Below are 16,527 nucleotides of genomic sequence, written 5' to 3'. Positions count from 1 at the left end.
TGTATTTTTTTAATTCTCCCAGTGAGGGTTGCAGAAATCTGGAACATTTGAATCTTTCCTGGTGTGATCAGATTACGAAGGATGGTATTGAAGCACTGGTGAAAGGGTGTAGTGGACTAAAAGCTCTATTTCTTAGAGGTTGCACACAGGTACATAATTGCTTGGGTGATCCTTTAGGAATAAAATTTTATTTTGGGTTTTTGAAATCTCCATGAATTAAAAATGTCATTTTTGTTATAGTATTTTGTTCAATATTGCAAGATGTGTACATTTTTTGGGCTGCTTTGCTGTGCTTTTAATTTCTTGTTTCTTTTCCTATGTCAAATTTAATTACTAAATACAGTTAGAAGATGAAGCATTGAAACACATTCAAAATCACTGTCATGAGCTTGTAATCCTGAATTTGCAATCGTGTACAGTAAGTATTTGAAGCTTCCAAAGGTACATTCTCTAGAAATCAGAAATAATTTTGAATGCTAATCAATTGATCTGCTGCTATACACTTAAGTAAGATAGTTATTTTCTGGAGTTTACAGGATTTTGTGTGAAATAATATCTTTAAATGAGCTGGCTGTTTCTACAGCTGAGTTTGGACTTGAAGTGTTGGGTTATTTTTTTCCCCTTCATTGCATCTTCTAAGTGTGGTAAGCTCTGGAGTAAGAATTAACTGCATTAATTCAATTTTCATGAACTGTGTAGCGTTTTGGTCTATTCATAATTCTAAGGTTTCTGATTGAGCAGAAGTCATGTTCTGGGCTACATAATAGAGAGTAAAAAGTAATGGCATCATAACTGAAGATGATTCAGAGCCATCTAAGTGGCAGAAGGGCATGCCTTTCCAATATTAATGGAGAACACATTCATTAGTCATGAAATGACTGGGAATCATTCATGTACTTTTAATTCTACTTAAAGAACACAAATTTTCTTTGCTCTGGTTTATATTGGCTTTTCATTGTTTCTGATGTGACTTTTCAGGAATGGGAAAGGCCTTCTTTTATATTTTAAATATATCTAAGTCATTCTTTCCCTGCAAGTAAGCCTAAAAAAAGATATTGAAATCAATGAAATCAATTAGAATTTCAGTGTTTCAGTTATGCAGAGTTGAATAATGAAATTATGTTTTTGTTTGTTTTTGAAAAGTTTTCTAGTTTTATTGCTAGACGGTATCATAAAAACCTGCAAACCTTTCAAATCTGTTTTACAGATTGTTCTAGAATGAATGTGGCATGGGAACGTTTTTTGTTAAGATTGAACCTAATAGATTTCTGTAAAGTGTTGAATATTTTTGAGTGTTAGGGATTATTTGAAGTTACTTTAAAGTTGCAGAAAATAAGAACAATAAGAATACAAAGCTTGAGCTTCCATGATACAGATGTTTAGTGAAAGAGAATTTTTCAGTGTGAATGTAGGTGCCCACTGAAGCTGGACACTGAAAGAGAATGGCAGTGAAGTTCCTTCTTTTGGTCAGAACCACACTTAAATAAAGTCAGTATGTAATTTCCTCCCCTTTTACACTTCCTTTTGCTGCCCTTCTCACAAGTTCTTTTTCTGTTGTGTTTTGCCCAAGACTAATGAGATATATCAAGGCCAACCTTTTCTGACTGTCTTTATGGAAGGATCTCAAGCGGATAATCAGTTCTTACCTCTCCCACTTCACAGTGGCATTGGCACAGAAGTGCACCAGAGCTTTCCTTTGGTCAGGATGTCTGTTGTTATTTAGTACAAACAAAAAATCCTCCCGAGGGAAAGTAGTTTTTCCTTTCAGTTCTCTGAGTTGCTAGTCTGTGTGTCCTACCTAATGACGTGTGCTTTAAAGCTGGATTTCACTGGAGGTGTGTCTTGCTTGCTATGGCTTGGGAGCTTGCTTCCAGAAGCATCCAGGCTCCATATGATCAAAGGGATTTTTACACAGCAGGTGTCCTTGTGCTTTGTATGATCCCCACTGTAATTCTAGTGACTCTGTTTTATGGGCCCTGTAAAATGCCAGGCCAGCTCCAGCAGCTGTGGAGTGAACTTGTATTAGCTTTGGAAACTGCACATCTGAAAGGTACCATCTTTAGAGAAAGATTTTTAGAAACTTGCAGGGACATGCAGGCATTTTTTGAACACTTTGATTTCCTGACAGTGATATGGGCATTGAAATCACAAGCAATTTCAGAGTGGAAAATTTTCATAAATGACTTGAGGGCTTGTTACAGCAGCATAAAATTTGCATAGGCCTTGCCTTCAAAACCATCCCTTTTTCCAGGAACAGCATCATGTGTATTTCTCAAAGCAAACAGAACAGTTCCAGAAGATAACATGGTTTTGGAGAGTCAAATCCAGAGGTACCTGATTTGGACAGAACTCCAAATTGTGTCTTCTTACCTGTAGATTATACAAATCCTTCTGGATCCCCAAAAAGAAAAAGAGACTTTTAATTTTCTGCTGATAATAATTTGACTGAATTAGTTGCAAAATCTAAACTTCGGATATTAAAAAGTGCTGGGCTGGGGAGGGGGAAGCATAAGGTAATCTCCCTTTGTGCTGAGCTACTGCGATTTTTCATCCTGTTTTCATCCAGGAATGGTTATTTTTGTGGTAATAGCATCAGAAATATGCTACAGTTGTATGAGCATACTAAAATGAGGGGCTTACACAAGGCTTTCTATTAAAAATACTGGAAGGTCTTTGCTATTTTTGCAAGAGTATTATTAAGCCAGGAAATAAAACAATCTGTTCCACACAGCAGAAAAATTAAATTCATAGTGTTAGGAGGAGGACCAAGAGCTTTTTTCAGAATAGAAGACTTGTAAACCAAATCTTATTTGCACACACACAGTAATCCAGCTCCTGTTGCTATTTTGTGTGCAGCTGCAATGGGGATATTTCTTATAGTTCCTGTTTCATAGAAAAAACCTAATCATATTCTAAATTTGGAGTTACTCCTTACAGAAAATCTATTACAAAATGTTTTTGAGAAATTGGAAGTTTTCTTTTGAGTTAAATCTTTCATCTAAAGGGGTATGTATAGGGTAGGGCAGATCTGGCTTTTACGCTTACCTTCTGTAAAAAATGGATTATGTGTAATTGTTTCCCTAACTCTTGCTTCAAAAATTATCAGAAGGTGAAGGGTTTTGCCCTTGGGTTCTAATGCTCCAGGGAAAATCAGGTAGTTAGTTCTCCTGCTGTGAGGCTTTGAAATCTCTTTTGCACTGTTCCCAAACTTACACACTCGCTGGAACAGAAGACCTGGAGCCCACTGATAGATAAGAAGTGAGCACAATTTAAAAAAAAGTGAAAAATTACAAAACAAAAGGCAAAGTGGAAGACAACAGCAAACAACTCTCACTTTGTGATTCAGACTGCCTTATAGTAGAACTTAAAGTCTGTGGAAAAATACCTAGTTAAGTAGGAAATGTAAATGTTGATTATCTTCAGTGTTATCTTTGTACGTGGTTTCCTGACTCTGTTTTTTGTTGAAAATCCGGGTTGCCTTGGTTATATACAGTGTGACAGTAGCAGTTCAGTGGCAATGTCTTGAGTTTTGTTCTTGGCTGATTACTTGATAAGGAAGTAACTTCAACCTTCTTCTGTGTTGCAGCAAATTTCAGATGAAGGCATTGTGAAAATCTGTAGAGGATGCCACAGGCTGCAGTCACTCTGTGTTTCAGGCTGTAGCAACCTGACAGATGCTTCTCTCACAGCTCTTGGTCTGAACTGTCCAAGGCTGAAGTGAGTATGTCATGACTGTGTTGTATGCCATGTTCTTACTGGCCTGATCTAAGAAATTCACTTCTGAGGATGAGCTGCATTTACAACCAGAACATTAGGTACATAAACTTGAGGGCTGGTCCTCTGTAGCTTTGTATTAATGGAGTTCACTGCATATCAGAAAAGCAAGAGTTAATATATAGCCTATAAGATGTGCTGGACCCAGCAGTTCAGTTCTGTGCTTCTAGCTAAATATTTCAGATACTAACTACAAGCGAGGAAAAAAAGATATTAAGCCCATTACTTTTTTAAAAGTTAAGAAGATCTGTGGTTGTGTTGTTTCTTTTGATGTTTGTACTGTGATGTGGTTTTATGTAGTCATTTGTCTTGAAAAATAGCTAAATTATATATGATTATTTATCTGATTTATTATATTTTATCTGATTATTATATTTAAAGATTTTATTATAAAAGTCCTTTTAATATGGTCTGCAGTGCAGCTTGTCGTACTCAAACTCTGAAATAAAGTGTGCTCATGTTTTGGCAAGCTTGGACTGATATTTATGAGAGATGTTTTGAACAATAGGGGCTTATCAGTTAAAAATAATATAAGCTTCCCCATTGGTGTAATTTGTGCAAACATATATGTTATGGTGGGCTTTAAAACCATAGCTCAGTTATGCAGCAGCTCCCTGGTTATGGAGACATATTGTAGGGACAGATAATACTTCTAATTTTAATGTAGATTAAATAAAAAGATTTTTGAATGACAAATGGCCATTTATGACAGGAACATGCAGGAGTCAGAGTTGTTATAGTTAAATCACAGACAGTGGAGGAATGAGTAGTCTGTAAAAATTATGGGATGCTGCATTCAAATTCCAGTGTACCATATGCTGACACACAGTGTTCCTTTAGCTGAATGGGTGAAAAAGAGCTTTTGTTACTGTAGAAGACCTGTCCTTAAGACAATTCCAGGCTGACAGTCCCCTTTGTGTCCCTTTCATACTTATTAGGAGCTTAGGAGCCTTTTGGCAAACTGACTGGAGTTCCCTAGAAAGCTGTGCTGTTACTGCTGGCCTTTTTCCACCATTTCTCTCATTTTCTCAATTAGCATCTCAGATGGGAAATAAAAGGAGGGCTAAACTGCTGCTAGTTGTGCAGTTCTTTCCAAGGGCAGTAGGAGTGCATCAGGAATTGTTTCAGCTTTGGTAGGAAAACTGTCAGCCACGAGGGGGAAGGCGTTGGCTGCTCTGCTCCTGTAACGAGGAGCAGCACAGGGAGAGAAAATGACTCTTTGCAGTGATTGCTGCTGAGGATTACTGCATGTTGGGAGGACAGAGGATGCAGCTGGTTACAGCTAGACTTTTGGGACCATGGATGGAAAGTACTTGATAAAAATTATGTTGGAATCAAAGGGAAATGTAATTCCACACTTGTTCTGTACCTTCTGAATATTTCAGTGTTAAGTGTGAAAGAAAACTCTGCTGCCTCTGTTGGACTTGCTGACCCTGTCAGGAAAATTGAGTGTTTTCTGTGCTGTACTACTCTCACTTCAGTTCAGGATCTTGAGTATCCTACTATGCTGCTTTCCATGATACTGCTGCATTTCCCTGATTCAGTTGTGACCAGTCACAAGTATCTCCTTGGACAGAAACTTAGGTCAAGCTTTCAGCAGACCCTTCAGCTGTATTTCTTATATCACATCTACATACAGATATCTTGTCATCCCTCTTTACATTTGCTCTTTCAGGTGCTTGGTGCCTTGGTACCATCTCTTTTTTATTTTTTTTTTCTTTATTAGCACTTTTTAATGCTACAATACTTGTAGGTATTTTGGCAAGGCTTGTCAGGAAAAGCACCTGTGAACCATGAATGCATTTGTCTGGGTGGGACTGTGAAAGTCAGGATCATATTCCTTTCAGCCCCACCAGCTGCTGATTCCACAGGAGTAGGGAGGTGCTGAGTGCAGAGACATTCCAGGTGTGCCCAAAAAGCAGCTGTAGGCAATGAATGCAACTCAGTCTGACTCAGAGAACATTTCTTCATAAGAGTAGAGAATCCCTTTGAATATCATTTTGTCTCATCAACTCCTATGTTAGATACTTTTTCACAAGTCACGGCGTGGGAAATTCATGTCAGCTGTTACAGGAAAAAAGAAGAACCCTCTGTATTTAAGCACAATCACTAAAACAAAAGCAAAAATTAGAACTTTGGTCGTTATTTCCATGCTACCCAATGCTGTCCCACCTGTTTTTTTTCATTCTGGGGCCTGATTAATGCAGCATGTGTGATTACAGCTCACTCCTCATTCTCCTGCCCTATCTACACACCAAATTTCAGTACAGCTAGAGCTGCTTATCTTCTGGTTTTCTTATTCCTCTGTTTCTATAGTTGTCTTTTCAACTGGGTGTGCAGGAAGTAGTATCCTCACTATTTTGGGTATCATTGCAGATGTCATTGCCTATCCACCCCCTTTAAAGTCAGCCATGTAATGAGATGGGGTTTGTAGCAAGTAATTGATGAAAGGAGTTAGAAGGGTGACAAATGTGACCTGAACTGTGGGAGTTTTTCTGTGGTGGTGTTGTTTTTTTCCTTCCTATTTGGTATCACAGGCAACTTTCAGAGTAGCTGAGCCTATTTTATGATGGGCTGCTAACTGCCTGTGATGGAAGGGCACAGAATTCCTGAATATCAGTTTGTAAAGTAAGTCCCAGAGGTATTAAAGCCATCAGTTTGGGAAGAGATGCCTGTCTTGTACTTAGCTTGAATTTCCCTCATACTTCTGAACCTTGTTGGAAGACTGGAACTCTGAAAGTGGCTTTTCAAGCCTGTGGGGCTGCTCAGCTCTAAATTTGCTGCCCTCTTGCTTTTGCCTTGGAAGAGGCTGATCCAGCAAAGTCATCGTCAGAGCCCCACATCCCCACATTCCCCCCTTCGATGGCGCTGGAATTCATTCATATACCCAGTGTGGCTTTTCCCTTTGCACTTTCTCTAGAGTGTTCTAATGGCCTCCCAAACCAGTGGAAGGATCTGGAGGCTTCTCAGCATTGCCACAAAAAGTTCTTTTGCCCCTTTTCCCTGCCTCCTCCCCACCAGCCCCAGCAGTGGTTGCTGTGGTAAGTTGCACTTAGTTTGCACTGCCCAGCCCGTGGCACTGTGGTTTACCCTTACTCATCTTGACACTCACTCCACCTGCAAAGGAAAGTGTTCCTTAAAAAAGGACAAAGAAAACAAAGACAACAAATGGGATGGAGGCCTGTTGTGCATACTATGTGTGCTGTTTGGGGCAGTTGACCTTCTGGGATTTTTTTTTTCTTGGTACTACTTCCCAGTGCCTGTTGGAAGAGTGTTAGGATTATCTTTCCAAAACACTGTTGTTTTCTTTAAGGTTGTGTTGATATAGTTTGTTGTTCTTACTGCAGCTTGGAGGTTTTTGGCTCCTTGCTTTCTGGTAACTCGCTTCACTGTGCTTCATGCAGAGGCTCTGAGGGGATTTCTAGTGAGCACTTCCTCAGTTTTGTCATTTCCCAGCAGCCTATGCTTAGATAACAGAGGTAGGCTTCATCTGCATTTTCCTTAATTCAGGGTTTATTTTCCCAAAGCTTTCCTCAGATAACACATGAGAAAACTTGGTCACTATGCTTTTAGTGAAACAAGAGGTTAAAATGACCCTCATTGTGTATAATTTTTTCCACTAAATGTTCTCTGACTGTCAGAATCTTCTGATAAACTGAATTAAGTCTGCTTTTTCATTTCAAGTCATGGTGAAAAATAGGGGGAGGGTGTGTGTAAGTGTGTCTGTATATATACACATACTTTTACTATTGAGAACTTTTAAGTTGCAGAAGACAGATTTGTATCTCAAATGCATTTGCTTTTCTCTATGTTAATGTTTTCTTTAACATTTAAACCTTTTCCAGGATTCTGGAAGCTGCAAGATGTTCACATCTCACAGATGCTGGGTTTACCCTTCTGGCACGGGTAAGGGTCATTTCAGGAGGTCACAGCTCACCCTGGTTCATTGCTGCTGAGCAGCTGTGCATTGGTGTAGTCCTGCTGGGAAGCAACATGAGAAGAGGAAAATTAAAGCAGAAAGAAGCCAGTGGAGGAGGGGACTAAAAAGCTATTTCATTTCTGGATTATACTTAGATCTGGAACTTGATCTAATTTGCCATCTATCATTGCATTTTTCACTTTTTCCCTCTCTTTTTTCATTTGTTTCAATTGTGTTTATTACACTTAACATAATTCTAGAGTCATGTTATGTATTCTAGCCAAATTTCCCTTATATTGATGGCATACACCCTTGTGATATTTACATAAAAAATCAGCATATAATTGATTGTTCTGAAGATAACTTTAAATTACAGATCACTTACATTATCTGTTATAAACTATAAGCACTTGTGCCCTGGTTCATGCTGTAAATCCATACAGAAAGCGTATTGGTGGTGTCAAATGCTTCATGTTAGACTTGGGTGTTTGCTGGTTAGGAAATCTGAACTCAGATTATACTCTGTAGATGGGATTTATGCTGCTGACATTTAATGTGAATGAAAAGGGGTGATGTTTTTGGTAGCCACAGTGGTTAAACAGAGTGGTTTTCTGATTGTTCAGCACTGCATCCTCAGGCTCTTGGTGGTCACCTCAAGCCTGCTCTTAAACCCTTTTTGCCTTGTTCCTGGAAAAACCAGATTGGGAATTGAGCCGAGCTTTGGCACTGTGTGGTCTGCTGCAAGGTCACAAGGTTACATCTTTTCTTGAAATGAGTCATGATCAGATATTGACAGCACTTCTGAAAGCTTGCTGGGGGTCTCTCAGAATGTTGCTCTGAGAAAATTGGTAGGTGTGACACGCAGCTTCCTTCTGCCCTTAAAGTAGACTCCATTTTCGTATTTTCAGCATTTATTGCCAAAGCAGTTTGGGTTTAAGGCTTCTTTCTAGTGTATGACAACAAAGAGAAATGTGCCATGGCTTTAGTGTATTCCAGGTGAGCCAGGGGCAGCTGATAAAGGCAGAAGTTGGGTTCTTGTGTGTGCAGAGGAGCTGGCTTTAGTGCATGGGCTGTAAATACCATGGGTTTGGAGAGAGGGGGGAAGGGAAGCGGGGCTGCTGAGCACTGCTGTGTCCTGTTCAAACCTTACAGGACTAGGAGGAGACATTTCCCTTCATAGGAGAAAGGCTGAAATGTAGATGTTTCAGAGGGACGTGGGGTATTGCTTGTTAATTCATCTGGTTTTTTGTTTGTTTTTTTTTTTTTTTTGTCATTTGATGGTGATCAAATATTTGAAGAGATTTAGATCACAGTTTCCTCTTGCAAGCTGTGCTGCCCCATATTATAAGCCCTGTGCATAATTTTATGTCAATATGTTGTTTTATTTTATTTTTTTGTTTATCTGTTCATTTTTTGTTTATTGTAGAATTGCCATGAGCTGGAGAAGATGGACTTGGAAGAGTGTGTTTTGGTGAGATTTAATATGAAAAGGAATATTGAATGTCCAGTGTAAGAATGCAGTACATTAACAACTTCGTCTAGATGTTCTTTGGTTTTTATAAATAGTGTTGTGTTTATGGTAGGAAATAAAAATAATTACTGGGAAATCTATACAGGGAAGTACTTGGAGAGTAACAGGTGAGGAGTTGTTTTCCACAAATAACAGAACCCTCATCTGGTACAGAAAGAGAGACCTCGTTGGAGGGTTGCCTCTCCTTCTGTCTGTTGCTGATGGCTGATGTTTGGTTTCTTTTATTCCCAGATAACTGACAGCACATTGATACAACTTTCCATACACTGTCCCAAGCTTCAAGCATTGGTAAGTGTAACTCCTGGTCTGTGGCCTGTGGTGCTCCCCCTGGAAGGACACACAGGGACAACTCCTGCAGTACAAGCCCAGGCTGTTCCCTCTGTGTCTAGAAATAATTTCTGATGTAGAGTGACACTGTGCAAAATATGTGCAAGTTTCATAAGTATTCTAAAAGCAGCACTCCTAAAATATTTATATGCATTGTGTGTGATTAAAAAATGTTACCAAATCAGTGAGTAAAAACCAGAAAGCTTTTATTTTATGGTTAACATCCTTCATATTTGATTTAAGTTAAAGCACTTAGATTCTTTATGGATATTCTCAAGTGTTCAGTAATGGTTTTCTTAGGGAGTATGACACTTCACATCAATTATTGAATAAACAAAACCACCCAGTGAAGATAAATGGAATCACTCTGTAAGCAGTTTTGCATGCAAGCACTTTTTTCCAAGCACTTTTTTACATTTGCATAATAAATTATGGAAGGTTTCCTTGGACTTGACTTTTGAACATAATTGGAGAGGACTGAGAGTGGGGTACTCTGCTTACTGGATTTCAAAGAACTGTTTTCTAGGGAGTGGTAGCTTAGATCTTTCAGACCATCAAACCCAGTTTGAGGTAACATAAATTTGTTTGTTCTTCAATAAAGGCACTTGAAAATTGCTGGATTGTTCTTACAGTAGGAGCTCCTGTGTTTCAGGCCAGTTGTGCTTTTAGTGTAGATTTGTTATAACTACTTAGATCTACGTGAGAGAACAAGTATCTTTATAATCTGTTCTTAGATGGGATTAAAGGAAGGTGTTCTGCTTCCTTAATTAAATTGTGTTATGATTAGCGTTACTAAGGTAGCAGCATGAGGAGAGATGGCTTTTAAAAGGAGCTTGTTCACTATTTAATGTTGTTGGTTTGTTAATTTTTTCTTATCAACTGTCCAGTTTCATTTCTGAACCATCATTCTTGATGGAAAACCAATTGAGTTGTCAGGAGCTGTGGAGCCATTTATATGGGACACATTTTTATATTGTAATCCCAGTTGCAGCCAGTTCTTGCTCAACTGGTACAAAGAGATCTTTTGTATCAGTTCTGTCAGTGCTTCAACAGAGATACCATAAAACCTCATAAATCCCAAGCATTTTTTTCTGAGCCTGCTTCTCTTTGCTGGCCTTTGTGTGTTTGTCCAAAGACAGGGAAATGTGGCATTGGTAAGACATCACAGCTTTCCTAAGGGAACCAGAAACCTTGATTTCTTTGGTGTATATAGATCTTTATATATAAACTGTGGATAGGAAGGATACATACTCAAGAGATTGTGTGTGAACAGCAGTGACTAGAATTGCAGGAAAAGACAAGACAAGGCAGGCAGGTGCCAAATACAGTGCATGAGCTAATCTTGGTGCTCCCAATGTCCTGTAAACTCCTTTGCAGCTGTGCTTTAGGGTATTTGCAGTTAGAACAAACATTTTGGAGTTGCAGAGATTGACTCTGGATTTGCTTTTGTCTTGTTTGGAGACTCAGTAGATGGTGGAAATGGGCAAATCTTCATCAGTATTGGAGTGTTTTATTGCCTAATGCACTTAAGAAGTAATTTCTGGTTAATGTATTTAATTGTACATTTAAATTAGTAGAGAAACTGTGAAACACTCATAATAGTCCTGAAGATGAGAAGACAATTGAATTTTTCACAGCATGTGAAATTGTCATGGTATGTCATGCCATACTTGATTTATGCACAGCTTTTAGTATGTATTAACAACAACAACAACAAAAGAATTTGACCATATCTCTTTGTTCTTAAGATTTCAAGCAATTGTATTTGTAAAATTCCACATTATTAATGCTTTTTAGTAGGCTTGGAAAGTCAGAAAAATCCTGTGGTTTACTATGAAGTGTGTATAATTTGGCGTATTTGTTCTACAAAGTTCTACGAACTCAGCTGTACATCCTGTATTGTCCTTGCAGTACCAACACCATGTCCCAGGAAAGCTGATTTTATAAGCTGCTTACTTCCTGGGATGGAACACTCCTAATTAGCCAACAGCTTCTCACAGCCTCCTGTCCTTCCTTGGAACAGCAGCTCTGCTGTGAATGTTGGTTAACCCTGCAGCTGCTGACTGTCCCCAGGCTCTGAGCCAAACCAAGCGCACAGAGAAAGCAGATACAGGAGAGAGCTGATGTGTTTGAAGACTTGAGAGACTGCCTGAATGGGTGTCAGGAGTTAAAACACTGTTGGTAGGGGCAAGCACTTCATTTCTGCTGTCTTTTGGAGACAGTTTGCCCTCGTGGTGCTGCTTGGAGTCCCTGCTGGGTGCTCACACTTGGTGTGTAAAATTGGACCAGCTGGATCTGAAGGTGGCTCCTGTCAGACTCCAGGGAGATGCAGACCTGTCTCCCAGCCTTTCCTGGGTTCCCTGCTCATTCTGTAGAGCAAAGGTAAAAAAAGTTGAGGCCAAATTATTTCAAAGAGCAGGACAGACCTCATGTGTCTGGTAGCAGGAAGGAAATGCTCTGACTGTAGCTGAGGTGAAGTAAGGTTGGAAGTCCCCAGGTTGCCTTTTCAGGCTGGAATGAAAAGATGTGTTGTACCCAGAGAGGGGAAATGTTGCATGTTAGAGTTGGGGGTTTGGCAGGAGGTCCTTTTGAGCGCTGCTGTTTGCTTGCTCTGAGTTAAAAAGTGCTTTTGGGCTGCTGCAAGTGTTTCTTCATCAATTACTGTCTGAAAAAAACTACTTGGGGCAAGGAAATGCTACTTCATTACCTGGCACTGTTAGGCTTAGGTACAAGTACAGGCAGAACACAGGGCTGAGCATAAAGCAAGGCACCAGCTCAGAGCCCAGGGCAAGAGGAGTTCACAGATCCTGCAGATTTCACTGGGGAAGACTTGAGAGCATTCATTTCAGTGGTGACAAAGGGGTTTTTTCAGCTGCCTCTGAGGAATGTCTGTTTCCTGTTGTTGTCATCATCCGTGCTTCTCCAAAAGTCATGAATTCCCTGAAGAAATGAGGAGAGTGCTTTATGTGGTGCCACTGCCCGAGATGCAACATCATTTTCCATGTTCTTCAAATTCAAGGGAGTAAAAAAATGTGCTGAAGAGGAGCAGATTTTTTTGGTTTATTATGCTGACTGTTGCAGAAAAGACTGCTCCTGCAGCTGTACAAGATGTTTATTGCTCCTTGTCTGTACAGCCTGAGGTGCCAAATGTTCATGGCTTGTTTTTCTTTGAAATCATTATTTGGCAAATCAGTCTATTGTGATTGTTCTCCATCTGTGTGGACTTGCACGGGCTTGGTGTATATATGAGACCATGGCAGCTGTGAAACAGCAACCCCTGAGCAGATACTCATCTATTCCCCCAAGTTCTCAATCATCCTTTAAAGTTGTTCCTGGCACAGAGCTGTTTGCACTGTGTGGGACAATTGGAAAAGAATTCTCACATTCATAAAGAGCAAAGGGGCTGAGGAGCTCTGCCAGTGATGTGTTTTGGGACTCAGCTTGTTTTGAAGCAAAGTTAAAATCAAGTACAGCCATTTTGTTAAGTAAAGCAGTTTCCTTTTTTACTCTTATGGGTTTCAGCTGTGTATTATCTGTAGCTGTTTAACCACTGGAGTGAAGGAGGTTGAAGAGGACTTCTGCTGTCCAGTGGCTCGAGTAACTGAGGACTGAGGGATGTTGTTAATTGTTTGTCTTTCTGTTTCAGAGCTTATCTCACTGTGAACTGATCACTGATGATGGGATTCTTCATCTGAGCAACAGCACGTGTGGGCACGAGCGGCTGCAGGTGCTGGAGCTCGATAACTGTCTCCTCATCACGGACGTGACTCTGGAGCACCTGGAGAACTGCCACAACCTGGAGAGAATCGAGCTGTACGACTGCCAGCAGGTCACACGAGCTGGCATCAAACGGATCAGAGTAGGTGTTTCCTGCCTTGTTCCTGTGCAAATGCCAGAGCTCTTGGTGCTGCTTGACATTGTAGGAGTCCTACAGGTGTCCCAGGCATGGAAGGCTGGATAAACCATCTGACTGTCCTTCTGTTAGGTCCCCAAGTGTGTAACTTCCCTCTATGAACAGCAGTAATTGCCAGTTCTAACTTGTGACATTCTGCTTTGGAATGATGAGTTCTTATCTTCTGCCTTCTGTATTTTTTTCAAGTAGAGTCCTCTGTTTTTAGGATGGTGTAGTGGCATGCTAAATCCTAAATATACGTTAATACACAGAGCCAACAGTAAAACATCTGCATGGATATTTCAGTTGATGGGCTGTGGGGCCTCAGGCCCTGGAACCCAGCCCCAAACCTTTCCCCTGAGTATCTCACCCATTAGGTCAGAGACCACCTGCATTGTGGAGGCAGCGTTTTAGCCTTGAAGTTAAACTTGTCTGTGGCTTCGTATCCCAAATTTGCATCCAAACACTTTTGCAACCGGAAAGATCATCCCTGATAGTGACTCAAATTGAAGGCAGAAGCACAATTTTATTTCATGCTGCTTTCCAGGATGAGAACAGCAGCAGAAATATGGGAGATAAGGTTCAGAGAAGTTGTCCCTTAGTAGCCAGGGTCCATCCCTCTTGCTCCTATAGCAAAACCTGTGCCTCTCCTGCTGCTGCACTGTCTGGGCTCATCAGTGCTTTGTTGGGGAACCAGAGGGAGCCCTGTGCAGGTTAGGTGCCCAGACACCGGTGTGCCTTACTGGATGGGTCATGAGGAATGACATGTGAGGAGAAGACAGCTTGGCTGGTATCCACTGTATAGAGGCTTCCTTCACAGCTAATAACCTTAATGAGCTAGCACTTGCTGGCACAACAGGTGAGGTGTGCTGCTTCTCTTTTCAGTTCTGTTCTTTCTCTGCCATTATAATGCAGCCTTTTCACCCACAGGCTCATCTACCTCACGTGAAAGTTCATGCTTACTTTGCTCCAGTGACTCCCCCTCCGTCGGTGGGAGGGAGCGGGCAGCGCCTCTGCAGATGCTGCATCATCCTCTGACAGCCAGTGCAGCCACACAGGAAATGTCGTTGTTGAAGAATGGGACGGCAAGTCAGCAGAAGGAGTCGGTTTCCTGACAAGTCCTAATGGTGGTGTTTGGGTGTTTGGTCATCCAGTTTTGTGACAAGAAAAGCTTTTTTTTTTCCCAGGTAAAAATCTTAACGTAATGTGCAGCTGTGGATTAAGTTGGTGATGCTTTGGTTTGTATTAGTAACTCCTTCCTTCTGTTGGCATGAGAACTGTGGTACCGTGTCAAACGTGTGGGCATTGCAGTGGAGCAGCTACTTGGTGGAAGTTCACAAAACTTGGAAGTTCATTTGCATTTGTCAGCACTACTCGGTGTGAAGTGCCGCTGTCACGTGGGGCTCGAGCTGCCACGCCAAGGAACTGAGCCTGCTGTTCTGTAATATACACCACAGATCAAGTATCAGGTTTTAAAGACAAATCAGCTTTAGCAGATGCTGACCAAAAAATGCAAAGTAATCATAAGCTCCTACAGTAAAACAGCAGCTTGTTCTTTTTCATGATTCAGCTTCATATTTAATTATGTAACAGGACATAATACGTAATGTCAAAGGTAAGGTAGTACCTCCAGATACCATAGAACTAGAAGTACTTCCCAAGTTTTTGGACTTGGTTCAGTTGAACTCTGCTGGTACAAAGCTTGGCGGTCGCTGACGCAGGTTGTGCCCGATGCCATCGGCCTTGAACGGGGTAAGAAATGCACTGTGGTGGAGCCTGTGCACTCTGCTGTGCCTGCTGCCACAGCCAGCCATGGAGCTGCCACATCCAGCCATGGAGCTGCCACAGCCAGCCCTGGTGCAGCCACAGCCAGCCATGGAGCTGCCACAGCCAGCCATGGAGCTGCCACAGCCAGCCCTGGTGCAGCCACAGCCAGCCATGGAGCTGCCACATCCAGCCATGGAGCTGCCACATCCAGCCCTGGAGTTTGTGCCGACGCCATCCCCGCGGGCTGGAAGGAAAGGATGCAGCACTTCCAGGAGGAGAGGTGTAGCACACATGCTTTTCTACAGATGAATGGAAAACAGGTTCAGCTACAGAAGGCAGGATGGAGCAAGGAATTCAGTTTGGCCCACCTGTTTTAGGGACAAGCATATGGGCTTAGCTGTAGGCAGGAGTTGAACCATACCAAACCTGTGGTTTTCAAATGTAGAAAGCCAAACTCTCCACATTTGGTTAAGAAGCTGTCAGCTTCTGAATGATAATAATGATGATAAAAATCTGTGTATTAACTCTTAAGGCCATGCTTTCATCCTTAGTTTTTCAGTGCTAGACAATTAGATAAACTTTTTATATTAAGCAATTAAATTAACTGAGAGAAACTACTTGACAATTCAGAAAGCTTTTTTTGTGTAAGTTTGACTGTGTGTGTGTTTTAAGAGTTCAGGGCCTGTGTTTACTGAAAATTAAAAAGCAGTTGGAAAAGCTACTACTGGACAGTACTGCCATTGTCCCCCTGCAAATTTTAAATGACTTCTAAGAAGGAGTGAGCGTGAACATGAACTTCTGTGGCCAGCAGTGGCTGGGTTGTGTGGACTCACAGACGAGGGGGACAGTAAATTAAAGAGCTCAGCTTTGGGGCTAAATTACACCTTAGACTACAGTACATGAATTTCTTTACCAGTACAAAGAAAGCCAATCTGGGCTTCCTTTGCACAGTAGTGGAGTGCTGTTACAATCATACTGAAGAGTTCCATTCAGTCACTGCTGGTCTCATGAGAGTTTTAACTAGATTTTATTCTCAACTGTACCAGGGCAGTCATTGGTACCAATATGTCAATATGTGTTGCCTTTTGTTGGCTCATTTTTTTTCTAAGACCATAATGAACCTTGTAAGTCTATTGCATTGAAGATGTACAAAAACAAATGGAATCTACTCTGATATAGGACACTTAAATAAACAATCAGCTGATGTCAAACTTGAATTTGTTGGAATTATTTCAAATCTAAGAAGATTTCTACTAGAAGCAGAAGATCCATGTGACTGCATGGTGTGCAGGACATTCTGCAGGGCTGGTTTATTTC

At 40.9% G+C, this 16,527-nt stretch overlaps 1 protein-coding gene across 2 annotated transcripts in view; it reads left to right on the top strand.

Moving 5' to 3' along the window:
• The window catches only part of FBXL2 (F-box and leucine rich repeat protein 2), a 51,382-nt gene extending 34,961 nt beyond the window's left edge, over nucleotides 1–16,421 (top strand). For both annotated transcript variants that reach the window (XM_063157909.1, XM_063157919.1), the window contains 8 exons: nucleotides 23–149; nucleotides 344–418; nucleotides 3,587–3,717; nucleotides 7,620–7,680; nucleotides 9,120–9,164; nucleotides 9,456–9,512; nucleotides 13,198–13,410; nucleotides 14,374–16,421. In XM_063157909.1, the coding sequence (XP_063013979.1) occupies nucleotides 23–149; nucleotides 344–418; nucleotides 3,587–3,717; nucleotides 7,620–7,680; nucleotides 9,120–9,164; nucleotides 9,456–9,512; nucleotides 13,198–13,410; nucleotides 14,374–14,481 (817 nt within the window). In that variant the 3' untranslated portion in view covers nucleotides 14,482–16,421. The remainder of the gene's footprint in view (nucleotides 1–22; nucleotides 150–343; nucleotides 419–3,586; nucleotides 3,718–7,619; nucleotides 7,681–9,119; nucleotides 9,165–9,455; nucleotides 9,513–13,197; nucleotides 13,411–14,373) is intronic.
• The last annotated feature ends 106 nt before the right edge of the window (nucleotides 16,422–16,527 follow it).

The sequence above is a fragment of the Melospiza melodia genome, chromosome 1, assembly GCF_035770615.1.
Source record: "Melospiza melodia melodia isolate bMelMel2 chromosome 1, bMelMel2.pri, whole genome shotgun sequence".
Lineage (NCBI taxonomy): Eukaryota > Metazoa > Chordata > Aves > Passeriformes > Passerellidae > Melospiza > Melospiza melodia.
The sequence above is the reverse complement of the archived record's forward strand: the minus strand, read 5'-3'. Positions and strand labels throughout refer to the sequence as shown.